This window comes from Styela clava, chromosome 10 (genome assembly GCF_964204865.1).
Source record: "Styela clava chromosome 10, kaStyClav1.hap1.2, whole genome shotgun sequence".
NCBI classification, from domain to species: Eukaryota; Metazoa; Chordata; class Ascidiacea; order Stolidobranchia; family Styelidae; genus Styela; species Styela clava.
The window spans coordinates 5,163,957-5,180,219 of record NC_135259.1 but is presented as its reverse complement, the minus strand read 5'-3'; the positions used below and the strand labels follow the sequence as shown (position 1 = coordinate 5,180,219).

The following is a 16,263-nucleotide window of genomic DNA, read 5'->3' as shown; positions in this document are numbered from 1 at the left end:
AGTGCTGTGCAAGTTTCAAGAATGAGGAGAATAGCCATATTTTAAATTGGGCGTGGTTAGATAGAGCAAGTTAGGTTAGATCGATTCAGTATTACAGTTTGTAGCAAGTACATAAGGATAGTTACTATGTATTTTAATATTTTCACCAATTATTGTTAGTAGTGTGGACACGCAGATAGGGTCGAATCTTTGTTGCCTTATATTGAACACACGTTAACAGAGTGTAACTCCGATCTTGACTCCTTCACAGGTCAAAAAGCACACAATGTATTGAATGCCAATTGTTATATTGTAAAGTTGCACAATCGAATTGATCCAAATAACGAATTACACTTGAAACCTTAAAGCAAGTATATGTGATGAAACCAAATTTCTAACTAACAAAGAACGGCGAAGACAAGCTACACTGAGCGAGAAAAATATATCATAAAGGAAATGAATTGGGACAACGACCTTGTTTCAGGCAAATAACATCCACTACTAACAATAAGTGGTGAAAATATTAAAATACACAGTAACTATCCTTATGTACTTGCTACAAGTTCATCAAAATGATTTCGGAAAGCAGAAGGAAACAGTTCTTCATATGCATTTCGTCCAGGAGTTTTGTCCACATATAGCTCATTCGCCGAATATTTTGTCCATATGGTTCCGTTCATCATACATTTCATTCACCAGATATATATTTCGTTTTCCTCATAAAACAGTCGTCGTGATATTCGCTCGTTGAAAAAACGACTTTTTCGGTGAGACTTTTCAGTGACGTATAATATTCAATCCATGGTAATTAACTTAATTGCGTCTAACGTAACTCGCGTGACGACTTTTAAATACATTGCTACATTGGACAAATGGGACACGTGAGAAAAGTGGGACACGACATTTTGGAGAGACCGCCATTTTAGTAGGGACATACAGCGGCCATTTCCTAATGACAAACCAGATTTAATATAATTTATCTATGTTCCATACTTGATTAGTACATTTTCATCTATTGGTAATTAGTATATAAGCTACTGAATATTACTGATTTTTATGCCATCCGGTTGGATCATTCTACTGTATCGTTGACAATATAGACATTGCCTCGTTAACGTGTGTCGGACGGACTGGGGGATCGGGACAGGCGTTAGAGTGGTATTCTTCGTCTGACAACAGAGGGGACATCCTCTAACAAACACAGTCGTTTGGATTGATTAAATCATCATCATAATTAATTTACCTTTACAATCCTCGTCGCGTTTAGAACTTTGTATAATGATAACACTGAAACTTTCGACAGCAATAAAAAGAAATGGATGAAAAGGTAAATCCAATGCTCACTCAGATGAACCGTAACTCTGCCTTACTTGCAACTCGGTATTTAGCCACTTGTTCAACATTGTGTATAAGCAATGAACATAAGAATCTGTGTTTAAATCTCCCCCAATGGATATGTAGGACCCCCTGGACGATTGTGATTTAAAAACGAAAATAGGAGGAACTGTTTGTGATGTGGGCATATAGGAGGAAACATGAAACCATTTGAAAAATACGACTCATCCCTCTAAACAAAATATGTTTGCTAAAGAAAACAATGTAAACACTAGAATAAGATCATGGATATATTTTTATTAAAAAATGATTCATTCTTCACAAACAAATCTAGATGGAAAAAAATCAAGTAATGAGAACGGTATATTCAAATATAAACAGTTCATAATATTGCATAATTATTATTGCTGTTGTGTAGCATTTTCTATTATATGCAATTCACACTTTAGTTTTTAACACTGTTACAGAAAAAAACTAGGGTACTGTATAGGCTTTTAGTTTCGTATTGCTGTTCTGATTCTTCATAGCCTACGTAAATTGTAACACCTTAAAACGACGTTGAAATTGGTTGTAGAACAAATGCCTGAGACTTCTCACCACGAGGTATTAACATATTGGGACAACACGGCACTATGCACACCTATGTAGTATGCCAGACAAATTAGTTTCGACTGATTGACACGAAATGTAGTTTAACAAGGGGAAATATTCAATAACTTTTATAGCATTAGAATATTTTTATGGCAAATAATCATAGCATTGATTTTAAATTAAAGACAGTTTGCAACTGTGGCAAAGAGAACTTGTGAGGTCCCAAAACTTTACCCACAACGATAACACAGTCAAAAATTTCATTCCTGTTGTCTCCCATATTATTGTCGATGCATTTAATTTTGCGACATTTGTGTTTGTCATCTTCGCCAAAATGTAAGTGAGCAATTTCAATACTCCCTGCTTGTTTGTGAAATCTTTTGACTCTAACGTCATCTAGAACTCCGTACACTACGATAGGTAAATGAGCTGGTATCACACCTCGTATTATTCCATCCTGGACAAGCATTTCAGCTGAGGCCAATATATATTTGCTTCCAACACCATTGTTCATGTGTTCTTTGACACTGGCTTGCAAATATCCATATGCCGCGGTGAAATTCAGTATTTTTGAAAGGTCTCTCATTTTGGAATGAATATTCTTCTCTAACCACTCGTCCTCCCTTTAAATCGTGTTAAATGAATGTCACATTTTGTATGTTGGGAATTTTGAATAATAAAAAACCAAAAATCAATCTTTAATGCTCACCCAACAATATTATTATTGATTCACTCAGACATAATTCATTATTATATAGGAGCAGAAGATACTTCGGTTCGGTTACTTTTTGACCAGTTTTTATCATACACTTCGTTACCCCACCGGAATTAATTTTAGTTATTTCAAAAAATTCCACAATCGTACAGAAATTATGCCTTCGTGTCCAAATATTTGAGCACTGATTTTCGTTAGTAAGTTATTGAAATTTTCTAAATTTATCATTCAATACTGATAATGGGTACAATGAAATGTGTATAACATTTTAATTGCCGATATCAGAACACAAGTTGAAAAAGTTTTCCCAAATAAAACTTCAACGTACGGATGGGATGGGAAATTTAAGAGTTGTCAACTGTCAAATTTACTTCCCTAAACGAAGTTTAAGTTTAAAATGAGCATCATGCATCTTCAAAAATTAATTGCTCTGGACTGACTGAATGTATAGCCATGAAATTATCTTTCGGTGGGGAGGATCGACTGCGCTGGTCATTCTTTGGGACTGTTTTTTTTTCACATAACTCAATGTGCGCTGTACGGCGCTATTTATTGAAATTTTATATTCTCAATTCACAAAAATACAGTAAAAGCTCACCCCAAACAGATTTCCATTCCCTTTTTATCAATGTTTTCCATACATGTTTTATCACCTCGGCTTCTGGGAGATTCTTTATAAAGCATACAAAACCCGTAAAGTATTTTCGGTTTTTGTTGGTTATCGCTAATTTTTTTCACACACACAAGACCTGCTCGACCCTTCGACAACTCGGTCTGAAAACATGCATTGTGCAATTGATATGTATATATCATAACTTATTTATACTATGCATAATTTTGTAAGAGATGTATACATACACATAATGTATTTTTGAAGAAAAATTGAATATTATTATACGCACTGATTATGATAGTAATCATTTTTGTCAGTATATAGTTTATCATCAACGGCAATAATTTGCAGATTAAAAAGCTAAACACACAAGTTAGTACAAAAGTTTGCTTCACTGAGTATATATATTTTTAAGGCTGAGCAGAGTCCTAAATGATTTACAAACTTCGTGGGAAAATACCAAAATAGAACATTCATTCTCAAAATGCATACCTCATAAACGTATTTGAAATATTCTGACAAATGTAATTTTCGTTTTTTTGGATCAGGATGTGATCGCTTAAACGGTGTACTACTTTGAAATGCAATAGCACAAATACCCAAAAACTCTTTCCAATCTTCCTCATTGTCGGTGCATATTTCCAGGCACAACCTGAAAAAAAGTTGTGTTCGTGTTACTGGCTTATATCGTGACGGTTTGCACGATTTATAAAACGGCTGTCGAACTATGATAAAAGGTATCTATCTAGATACCTTGTATTATTGATATCTGGTAATATTCTATTTGGATAAACGATTTTGGGTTTCCGGTTAAGGGTTGCTGAAAAGGTACATGCAGTATTCAAAAAAGTTTATGCCTAAAAAACCTAGTTCTTTGAAACTCAGCGCGACAAATAACAATACATCAATGACTAAAATGCAACACACATTGCAAATATATCACGAAGAGCAAGGTATAAATGAGGTGACTCACAAGAATGCAAAAAAAACGAAAGGGAAATTACACCGATTCGATGAATGGGTGTATTGAATAGAAATATGATAGGAGGCTATGCCTCAAATATATGATAGAGTTCTGACATTTCACTGCCATCTATCAGAGCGATTTTATGAGCTCAATACTCCAAACGCTAGCAATTGAGACACATATACTTAGCCCTATATTGATGATCGTTTCCGAGCAGGGTAGAGTAAACCAGGAAGGTCTATACAATAATATATGGATGTTATCTGGCCTCAATTTTTCTGTGATACTTATATATTAGATTAGTCACAAATTCTTCAATCCTTCCTCCATGCCAAGTATTTCAATTTTACCTTGAATTGTCTTCTTTCGACATCAATCTTGCATGAACTACGTATTATGTACTAATAATTGATGTTTATGTTCCCTATATTCACCAATGCACTACTCTAAAATACAATCAAGAACGGAACAAGTTAAAATTAAATTGACTATAAATGTTTTGTTTGATATAATATAATAATTGCATCGACATTTGGATTGTGCTAATAAACAGGCTTGGATTTATCTATCTTCTAGACTTTTATCTGATATTATTTGCCTACGGTACATTAAATTAAACCCTAAACCTATTATGGTGTATGAACGACATTACATGTACGAATCAAGAGTTAAGCATCACAACTCCTGTACAAGGTACGAAACTGTACAATAATATAATTTCTAGCATACGTAGACATACATATTTCAAATATATGTTATGTATCGAATTATTGTATGAATTACATTAAATTATTTTTACGCATTATAATAGAAAAAAATGATTCACCTAGGTACAAGGTTCACTCAATCAAAAGACTTGAAACGCAGATCAGATTTTCTGAATAACTGGATATATTATTTCGATCTTTCACGTGTACATTGGATTCTGATCTAAACCCCCAAGGTAAAGGAACGTTCGAAACATTATTCATACTCTAGGTGCTTTTTGGAAGAACGTTTTCTCAAAGCAATTTCAATCGATAACCATTCACAGGGATCTTTACCGCTCAGCGATCTTTAGAGAAATTTGTATTTGGAACCTGCTTACATATTGCTATAAATTTTTGCCTTCGGAAGATTGGCAAAACATACAAAACCTGGACAAGACTAAATCCAACAGTATAGAGAGACAGAACTGCCGTAACACACATACGGAACAATTACTATTATAAAATACCTAGGTGAAAATAACGATTAGTAGTATATATCATATCGAGTAGAGTATTGGTATCCTTCCGGGAATAACGAGATCTCATAACACATTTAGAAACAAATATCAAATGAATAAGCATTTTATGGTCCTTCGTATTCAAAAACATGCAATACAATTGTCGCTAGATCAATTTGACGTTGTTAAACATGAGTATGGTTTTATTCAGAGACCACCTTCAGTTTAATAATTGCATGAACTAGTATTCTAGTTACACAGAAAATCAACAATATTTACTGTTGTTTCAACAGCTCGACCTAGAAAGTGGAATGCGATTGCCCGTATACCAGTCATTTCATTTGAATCTATGCCAAACACTTTACATTATGCATCGATTCGATCATGCATGGCGTTATGAGTAACCAACGTATCTGTTTATAATAATCTAAGCGCCATATCTGTTACATTGTATATAGAAATCGCTTCCTATTGCGTGGAATTCAGCTAAAGTGAAAGAAGCATATGCAAATATTGATATGACGTCTGGAAAACCAAAATCTGCCTACTTGCATTTTTATTGCTTATAGCTCGCTTGCTGACTTTCGTAGATCTTTGTTTACTTCATCTTACGCTGTTCTTCAGTCAAGTATGGCCTAAAGAAAAATCAAATAACCTCAGCGTTATGTTATCTGCAGTTCACACTTTGCTAATACAATTCACTAACAGAAAGATTGGTTCCCTGGTGTGCAATGGGACCAATTTGTCACGAGAAAACCTAGGCTTTTCTTCAATGTGCCAGCAGTAAGAATGTCAGTGGACGAGCATTGGTTCACATAACTCGAATCCCAGGAGATGATTTTCCGCGTGTTTATCTTTATATTGTGTCAGTTAGGTATAGGAATCAAAACTTAGCTCAACCAACCTAATCAAATGTATTTAAATATCCATGAAAAAGAATTCTCTTATAATGGAGATATTTCTGAAAGATTAGGCTTACTAGGGCTATATAAATCCCGGCATAAAAACGATGACAAAGCGGAAGTTACCATTTTTCTTCCTACAAGAGTCTCAAATTCTTACAGCTATTACTTTCCCGTCATATACCACTTTCGCAATCAGGCATTTTTCAAACTGCTTTGGTCGTTCCAATACTTGTTGCTACTTCTAATTCTATATTATTGTATACTAACTACTCCTTCCTAAGAATGAAAACCACTTATTTACTAAAGACGGATCAAACGTAATAAAACATTTAGTGCAAAGACGCTTAAACAAGCACGGGGAATGTAGGGATATTAGTTAATTAGACCATATTTTTAACAGTTAGAAAAAAAGGTAATATCGGTTAGCCCGGTACTTCTACTAAATTTGAAAAAGGCAATGCCAAAACAATTTGACGATAAATGTTTAATGAGTTTTCAGAACAACTGCGTCAGTTGAAAACAAGCTATCTTGCCCTTACGCAAAACCAGTCCGCAAAAGCCAGTTTTTAATTACCTCGAACACTTATAGCGAACTAGATAATTGGCCAATGACAACTTTCTAAATTGGTTTAGAAGAATTGCGGAGATTCAATTACGGGACCTTTACTTTATTTATTATAAACGATAACACGTAAAAAGCCATCCCTGAAGGCATGACATTCGCCTCGACCATTCTATATAAACAGCAAAATATTCCTTTAATATTCATTCATTGATTGGTTGATCGTGTTATTACATTCTTCTCGTGTCGTCTAATACAATAAGTAAAAGGTTGGTGACTTGTTACTATCAATTGTCTGCTGGGGTAAGCTCTGCCCTAACGGAGTCAGGGAGAATCGTGTGCAAGGTTAAACTCTATTTAACCAGGAGTCTGTGTTCTTAACCAAGTTCTATTTAGGGTTGCTTTTAATATAACAAGCATCCTATAAAATTGGTATGCTAAGTCACCAACCTTTTACTTGTTGTATTAGACGACACGAGAAGAATGTAATAACACGATCAACCAATCAATGAATGAATATTAGAGGAATATTTTGCTGTTTATTAAGAATGGTCGAGACGAATGTCATGCCTTCAGGGATGGCTTTTTGCGTGTTATCGTTTATAATAAATAAAGTAAAGGTCCCGTAATTGAATCTCCGCAATTCTTCTAAACCAATTTAGAAAGTTGTCATTGGCCAATTATCTAGTTCGCTATAAGTGTTCGAGGTAATTAAAAACTGGCTTTTGCGGACTGGTTTTGCTTAAGGGCAAGATAGCTTGTTTTCAACTGACGCAGTTGTTCTGAAAACTAATTAAACATTTATCGTCAAATTGTTTTGGCATTGCCTTTTTCAAATTTAGTAGAAATACCGGGCTAACCGATATTACCTTTTTTTCTAACTGTTAAAAATATGGTCTAATTAACTAATATCCCTACAGGAATACATAATACGTAAGTAAAGTACGTCTATAAATCTTGGCTGGCAACAATAAATAGGGGAAAGACTCTATCACAAACACATATATAGCCTACGTAATACGAACTAGAGTATAATATAAACTATTAGAACCTGAATAAATTTGACATATTTGTTGGAGGTAAAATATTTGTATGTAAAATGCATCTCCTGAAAATAACATATTGCGTACATTTCAACATTGATAAGAGTCATTGATGAAAAGCAACTTTTAAGCTGACCATATTTTTCATCTTTCAAATGCCAGGTATATAAATACACAGGAAAACGGAACACCGAGTATGTAAACACAATAAAGTTTTGTAATCATATTAACATTAACTATTAAGACTTTATTCGAGGTTCTTGTTCAAAACGATTGGTCGTTGCGTGAAGTATACATTGTGATTAACGGTATACAAGTTTCGTAATTGAACTAGGGTTGAAACTACGTGATATATAACGAATAAAAAATTGTTGAAACTTGCCAATATATTGAAATTGAAAAAAATGGGATAAATTTCAGTACGACTACTCTTCAATATGAGGGTAATCGCCATCTTCCTTTTTCAGTTATTGATTTAAATCTTATCACGATACTACTGTCTTAACCACTCTAAGAATAATGATTTATGTACTGAACCTGAAACTGTTGAATGAGCTTTGCCAAGCTGTGTCAATGCTGAATAGTCAGCCAACCTTGATATCAGTATCCATTCATATTCAATTATGCACGTGACTAATAAAACCCGTGACAACAAAATGCCTTCGCTTGCGCAACGTCGTGGTGGTTACGGGTGGAAGTAAATAACATTCCTAACGTTTTCACTATGGTAACATTCAATTCAATACGTTTACCATAGGATTGTAGACTAAAGATTATATTTCTAACCGACTAGCGTTTTTCCTCGAACTTGACTGACTCAACCTTAAGGTTAGTTCGTTGCTTCAGGATGCGTTTTGAATTTGGCAGCTTCTTTCAAGTTCAGGATTCAGGTAAAGATGTGGTCTAGATCAGTGATTCCCAAAGTGGGCGATATTGCCCCCCGGTGGGCGAAAACGATACAAAGGGAGGCAAAAAAAGTCGAAGGAAGCGATAGGGGGGCAATTTCGCGAAACCTGTTTTTGTTCGGCGCATCGTGCACTTGGTTTTCGTAGGTTTGAATCACGTGAGCGATTATTACACGCTAAAGGATTGCTGGACTTGTCTTCGCAGTAAGGTACGAAAGTTTGCGTGTCCCAGTGGTCGGCAAAATACGTCCGGAGTAAAATAACCTGGCCCGAGACGCTTCACTGAATGGATCTTTCCTCGGCCTTTGACCCCGGAAAATTCTTCCTATACTTTATAACCTTTCAAAATTTTCGGTGCTTATTCTAAGAGTGGTTTCGCGAGTTGTTGCCTGTAAAATAGGGTATTTGTTTCACAAACTATCATTCTAATTCATACCATTCAACAATCTGTTTTTTAAAAGTACCGGTAAAGAATTTTAGCCTAGTCTATCATAGCTATTTCTATTCTCATTTTTGATTACTGTAATTAATCTGAAACTCCTAGAAAGGCGAAGTGATCATTGACTTATTTGATTTATATTTTAATTTCCGAAAAAACAACTAAAACTAACGAATATAATTCAACATTTTTGCATCTTGCTGATTGGCCAATGTCGCGAACTAAACAAGTAAGTCTATGACCGGGTAAACATCCAAGCGGCGATTTTGACGATGAATTAATTTTATTTATAATCTACGCTCAAGGAGTAAAGTACTTTTTTTTATGTAACAGAATTAATCGTGAGACACGTTTAGACTAAATTTTATTATATCCTGAAAATTCTACTGGACTCGTTTAACGAGCCTACAATTTAATTATAATCAGACAAATGGAAACACGCAGAAAAGTTGATGATGAGTGCAGGGGTTCAATAGCGCAGTAAATATTCGAATATACTGCAATGCAATAAGGAAAGCAGCCAGGAAGGCTCGATTTCAGTGTCAAAGATAACTTGAACGATTGTTTGAAATGTCAAAAAATGTCAATGAAATACATATTTACCACGTCGACAATTGTTATATTTGAATGGAAATTGTTGATGAAGAGGAAAGTGTTATTAATACCTAATAAAACCATTATTTGATTTTCGGAATGAATGGGTGTAACGAAAAATTGAAATTTTTCCAGCTGGACTGGTGACTCCATACTTTAACTTCACGTTTTCTTGACTTGAGACTTGGATGAACCTTGACCCGGCCTTACTCTCAACTCGAGATTTAGCGACTTGTTCAACATTGAGTATGAAACATTAAAAATAAGAATCTATGTATATGTAGACCCTTTGGGCGAATGTTATTGTGGTTTGAAAATTACGCAAATAGAAGCAACTATGTGTAATGCGGGCATATTACAAGAACCGTGGAACATTGGTAAAAATAAAACTGACTTATCCCACCAAACAAAATATGTTTGTTAGCAAAAGTGAAAAGAAACAGTGTAAACAAACGGATCATGGATATACTTTTATTAAAAAATGATTCATTTTTCACAACTAATTCTAGAATAAAAAAATCAAGTGTTAAATTAAAACAGTTCACAATTTTGCATAAATACTATTGTTCTTGTGTAGCATATTCCTATAACGTGCAATTCACACTCTAGTTTTTAACACTGTTACAGCAAAAACTGGGGTATAAGTTTTTAGTTGCGTATTGTTCTGTTTCTGCATAGACTATGTAAATTGTAACACCTTGAAACGACGTTGAATTTGGGCTCAGAACAAAGGCCTGAGACTTCTCACCACAAGTATCAACATATTGGAACGACACTATGCACACATATGTAGTAGGCCTATGCCAGACAAATTAAGTCCGACTGGTTGACACGAAAGATAGTTTTACCAGGGAACATTCAATAACTTTTATAGCATTATGGAAGTAAAAAGTAGAATATTTCTATGACAAATATTTAAAGCATTGATTTGAAATTAAAGACAGTTTTCAACTGTTGCAAAAGGAACTTGTGAGGTCCCAAAACTTTAGCCACAACGATAACACAGTCAAAAATTTCATTCCTGTTGTCTCTCATATTATTATCGATGCATTTAATTTTGCGACATTTGTGTTTGTCATCTTCACCATGATGTAAGTGAGCAATTTCAATAGTCCCTGCTTGTTTGTAAAATCTCCAGACTCTGACGTCGTCTAGAACTCCGTACACTACAGTAGGTAAATGAGCTGGTATCAAACCTCGTTTTATGCCATCCTGGACAAGCATGTCAGCTGAGGCCTGAATATATTTGCTTCCAACACCATTGTTCATGTGTTCTTGGACACTGGCTTGTAAATACGCATATACTGCGGTGAAATTTAGCATTTTTGAAAGGTCTCTCATTTTGGAAAGAACATTCTTTTCCAACCACTCGTCCTCCCTTGAAATTGTGTTAAGGTATGTTGGGAATTTTGAATGATGAAAGAGCCAAAATTCAAACTCTAATGCTCATCCAAGCGCATAGAGAATTAAAATAGATTACATATAGATCCACTCGGACAATATATATTTCGACAGAATATACTTCTATTTTCACTTGTGTTTATATTACGCTTCGATATCCCACCGCAGGTGAGTTTTGGCTATTTCGAAAAACTCCGCAATCGTACGGAAATTTGACATTTTTATCCAAATATTTTAGCATGGATTCTCGTTAGTGAGTTACTAAAATTCTTCAATATTTATCATTCAATTCCCAATAACGCTAATGGGTACAATAAAATGTGTATTACATTCTATTACCGATATCAGAACACGACTTAAAAAGTTGTTATATAGTAAGTTACATATCTTAATGTTTAAAAAAGCATCGCGCATATTCAGAATTTTATTTGAATAATTAGAATATAATTCTATTTGTCAAAATTTCAGATAAGTGAACGAAACGCAGTATTTTCATTCGTAGAGCATCGAGTTTCTAGAATTTTTACAAAACACACTGGGAAGAAAATACAAAACAAAAATCTAGTCATGACATATCACTTGTCAACATTATAAAATTCAACATTAAAAATCATAATCTGGTATTGTTCAAAAAGATACTCGCAAAACAAATGCAAAAGAAACATGATTGAAAGTATAACAATAATTGAGTGATTTAATATATTTGAATAAAACTGACCCAATAATTTGAACCTAAAATCCCCATGATTTTTACTTATTGGCTTGCTTGGTATTGGCGAATCTAATTTAGTATAGAATGTGAGCAGCCTGGTAAATCCCTGTGGTGGGTTAAAAGTAATTATCCAATTGGTAAGCGAGTATAAATATGATTGGTGATAGGTATTCGTCGTCATGAACTATATTGTCAAATTTAGAGAGAAAACCATCGCATCACACCTTTCAATTTAGTTATTTGCACTCGACTGACTGAATGTATTGTCATAAAAGTACTTCTCGATGAAATGAAACGACTGTGCTATTCATTCTTTGAGGTTGAGTTTTATTACATAACTCAGTGCACGATGTACGACCGCTATACATTGAAATTTTATATCCTCAACTCACAAAAATACAGTAACAGCAACCTTACCCCAAACTGATTTCCATTCCCTTTTTATCAATGTTTTCCATACATGTTTTATCACCTCGGCTTTTGGGAGATCCTTTATGAATCATACAAAACCCGTAAAGTATTTTTGGTTTTTGTTGATTATCGCTAATTTTTTTCACACACACAAGACCTGCTCGACCGTTCGACAACTCGGTCTGAAAAGATAACATGGATTGTGTAATTAATAGCAAATATAATTTTAAAAACGTGTGTAAGAGATGTAATATCTGTATAAATAGATAATGTATTTTAACTAAACATAGAATATTATTGATGTACTGATTATGATAATAATCATTTTAGTCAATATAGTTTATCGTAAACAACAATAATTTGCAGATTAAAAAGCTGAACACCCAAGTATGGTCTACAAATATCAAATATACTTCGATGCCATCTGTAAACTGCCATTTCTCTTTGTTAACTGAAATAAAATACAGTATTTTATAATAGCGCATTCATTTTTGAATTGCATATACCTCATAAACGTATTTAAAATATTCTGACAAAAATAATTTTCGTTTGCTTGGATCAGGATGCGATCGTTTAAACGGATTACTATCTTGAAATGCAATAGCACAAATCCCCATAAATACTTTCCAATCTTCTTCATTGTCGGTGCAGATTTCAAGGCACAATCTGAAAAAATCACATCGCTAAAAAAATGTACAAGTTGTGTTCATATTATGGCTTATATCGTGAAGGTTTTTATGATCTATAGAACGATTGTCGAACTATGATAAAAAAGTATCTGAGTTTTATTGCAATCTGGCATTATTCTCTTTGGATAAACGATTTGAGGCTTCCGGCTTAAGGTTGCTGAAAAGGCACGTGCAGTATTCAAAAAGTTTATGCCTATCAAGTCAAGTACTTTGAAACTCGGCGACAAATAACAATACATCAATGACTAAAATGCAACACATATTGCTAATATATCACGAAGAGCAAGGTATGAATAAAGTGACTCAGAAGGATGCCCAAAACGAAGGGAAATTACACCGATTCGATGAATGGATGTATTGAATAGAAATATGATAGGAGGATATGGCATAAATATAGGATAGAGTTTTTGATATTTTAGTTCCATGTATCAGAGCAATTATATGAGTGCAGACGATAACAGTTGAGCCACGTATACTTTGCCCAATAATAATGATCGTTTCCGAGCAGTGTTGAATATAATAGGATGGCCGCCTGTACAATAATAGGTTGGTGTTGTCTGGCCTCATATTCTCCGAACATAATTTTTCTGTGATACTCATTAGTTTTCTCACAAATTCTTCAAACCTCCATCCATGCCAAATATTTTTAATTTTACCTTGAATTGTCTTTTTTCGACATCTAACCTGCATGAACTACGTATTATTTTCTAATAATTGCTGTTTATGTTTTTTATATTCGCCAATGTACTGGTCTAAAATACAACCAAACACGAAACAAGTTAAGATTAACTTCATTATAAATGTTTTCTTTAACATAATATCATAACTGTATCGACATTTGTATTGTGCTAATAAACAGCATTAGATTTATCTATCTTCTGGACGTTTATCTGATATTAATTGCCGACGGTGCATCATACTCTCAACCTATTATGCTTCTTGAACGACGTACGAATCAGGAAATAGGCATCACAACGTGTACAAATGACGAAACTGTACAATAATTCCCTTTAATCTAATTTCTAGCATACGTAGACATACACATATCAAATATAGTTTTGTATCGAATTAATGCCTACTCATTGCCTTCAATATTCATCTATCATAATACAGTGAAACTGATTTGCTAGAAAACAATACAATTCAATATTCATTGATTACGATACAGCAACGCGTCAACCAACTTTCGGAGTACAACGTTCACTGAATAAGACTAAAAAACGCAGATCAGATTTTCCAAATTACCGGATATATCATTTCCGATCTTCCACGTGTACATTGGATTTTGATCTAAACCCCCAAAGTATAGAAACGTTCGAAACATTATTCATACTCTCGGTGCATACAAAGGTTTGCCTTTGCCCTTAGAAGACTGGCAAAGTATACGAAACCTCAACAAGACTAAATCCAACAGTATAAAGTAGACGGAACACTGCTGTAACACACATACGGGACAATCATCGTCATTAAATAACTAGGTGGAACCAACGGTCAATAATATATCATACCGAGTAGAGAATAGTATTGGTATCCTTCCAATAGTAACGAGATCTTATAACACATTTAGAAACAAATGTCAAATTAATAGGCATTTTATGGTCCTTCGTATCCAAAAACATGCAATACATTTGTCGGTAGATCTATTTGACGTTGTTAAACATGAGTAGAGTTTTCATTCAGAGACTACCTTCAGTTTAATAATTGCATGATCCAACTACACAGAAAATCAATATTTGCACTTGTTTCAACTCGACCTAGAAAGTGAAATGCGATTGTCCGAATGCCAGTCATTTCATTTGAATCTATGCCAAAAACTTTAATTATGCATTCGATTCAGAGGCGATTTGATCATGCATGCCAATATGAGTATCTGTTAATAATAATCTCTGCGCCATATCAGTCACATTTATATCGCAGGAGCGGCCAAGATGTCGATCGCGGAAATTGCCTTGAACTAGTTTAACAACTTGGATGGAACATAATAAATTTTGTGTCGATTTCATTGCGAATGCGGCCACAAAGCCAAGCTCATTGTGAGCGTGTGTGCAGTTATCTGCATATTCAGTGCTCATTCGTTTTTTGTATGACCTTATTACCGTGACCAGTCGATCGCGAGCAATTTTGAAGATTTTAGTCGATCCCGATTGAAAGCACATTGTCCACCCCTGGACTATTTAGCAATCGCTTTATACGAAGCTTCCTATTACGGGGAATTCAGCTCGAGTTAACGGATATGAACAGGTTAATATAACGTCTGGATAACCCGAATCAACGTGACTATAACACAAGTGAGGACATGCATTGATAACGTTATAAGCGCGTGTGTGACGTCACATCCGCCATTTTGGGTCCAGAGTTCTATCGCTGTGTGATCCTAACAAAGTGATTTAAACCTGCGTTCATTAAACATTTGAATAAAAAAAAAGATGCTCAATAATTCGGACCAAACTTTCGCAGCAGCAAAACGAATGAACATTCTTCTGAAAAATTAATATTCCGCAGTTGTTTCTCAGATAACTCGGCTCGGTGGTACGGTCAGCATATACGAAGTTCAGGTTAAAGTCATCCAACTAAACTCGATAAATCAACACCCAATAAGACCAAAATATTAAACAAAGAGATACACATTTTATTATAAAAATTCCTGATGTAAGTATCGCTGATTATACGGAACTTATTTTGACAAACTGACCGAACTACAATACAAATTACCCTACAAAATCTTGCAACTATTTGTACATGATAAAATTTTCAACACGGTGTAAATTGCCAAAATATATTGAAAAAATATGCTACATGCATGGAATGAGATATACCAGCATATATCAAGATTACAAGAACATCTAATTATCTGGAGTGTATAAAATATAAATATTATCTATTTGACTGGAGCTCTTGCTGCAGTTTTACTACTGTTTTTCAATAATTTTATTTGTCACCTCTTTTGCGTGAATATTTAACCTCATATATATTTAAAAAAACGTTTCAAAATTTTAAAAGCGACATTGTGGCAAGATGGGAAATTATAATTCAATCAGTCAACTTTATCTGTCAGAAAAGTAACCGGCGAACATATGTTATTAAAGGCATTAATATTGACGCGATAGATAGTTCATACTCCGCGCAAAAAAACGATTGCTTCTTGGATGGGTGTCATAAATATTGGGTAAAACTATCAATTTCCAAATTTTTACC

At 34.3% G+C, this 16,263-nt stretch overlaps 2 protein-coding genes across 6 annotated transcripts; both read right to left on the bottom strand.

The window, feature by feature from the left end:
- Window positions 1-270: 270 nt before the first annotated feature.
- LOC120337533 (uncharacterized) lies at window positions 271-6,913 on the bottom strand. Of its 3 annotated transcripts, none has more exons than XM_039405349.2 (5): window positions 5,027-6,913; window positions 4,551-4,646; window positions 3,726-3,885; window positions 3,219-3,394; window positions 271-2,528 (listed from the first exon to the last, which is right to left on the bottom strand). In XM_039405349.2, exons 2-5 carry the CDS (start codon window positions 4,571-4,573, stop codon window positions 2,066-2,068), a joined length of 822 nt encoding a protein of 273 aa, XP_039261283.2. In that variant the 5' UTR covers window positions 4,574-4,646; window positions 5,027-6,913; the 3' UTR covers window positions 271-2,065. The 3 variants fall into 3 exon arrangements, with proteins under 3 accessions (XP_039261283.2, XP_039261284.2, XP_039261282.2); XM_039405350.2 differs by having other exon boundaries at window positions 4,551-6,042; window positions 6,436-6,913; XM_039405348.2 differs by having other exon boundaries at window positions 4,551-6,913.
- A 3,399-nt stretch (window positions 6,914-10,312) lies between these two features.
- Window positions 10,313-14,784, bottom strand: LOC120337534 (uncharacterized). Of its 3 annotated transcripts, none has more exons than XM_078117311.1 (4): window positions 14,577-14,784; window positions 12,886-13,045; window positions 12,386-12,561; window positions 10,313-11,233 (listed from the first exon to the last, which is right to left on the bottom strand). In XM_078117311.1, the coding sequence occupies exons 2-4, from the start codon at window positions 12,994-12,996 to the stop codon at window positions 10,771-10,773; spliced, it is 750 nt and encodes a 249-aa protein (XP_077973437.1). In that variant the 5' UTR covers window positions 12,997-13,045; window positions 14,577-14,784; the 3' UTR covers window positions 10,313-10,770. The 3 variants fall into 3 exon arrangements, with proteins under 3 accessions (XP_077973437.1, XP_077973436.1, XP_039261285.2); XM_078117310.1 differs by lacking the exon at window positions 14,577-14,784 and adding an exon at window positions 14,314-14,565; XM_039405351.2 differs by lacking the exon at window positions 14,577-14,784 and adding an exon at window positions 13,725-14,297.
- Window positions 14,785-16,263: the final 1,479 nt, after the last annotated feature.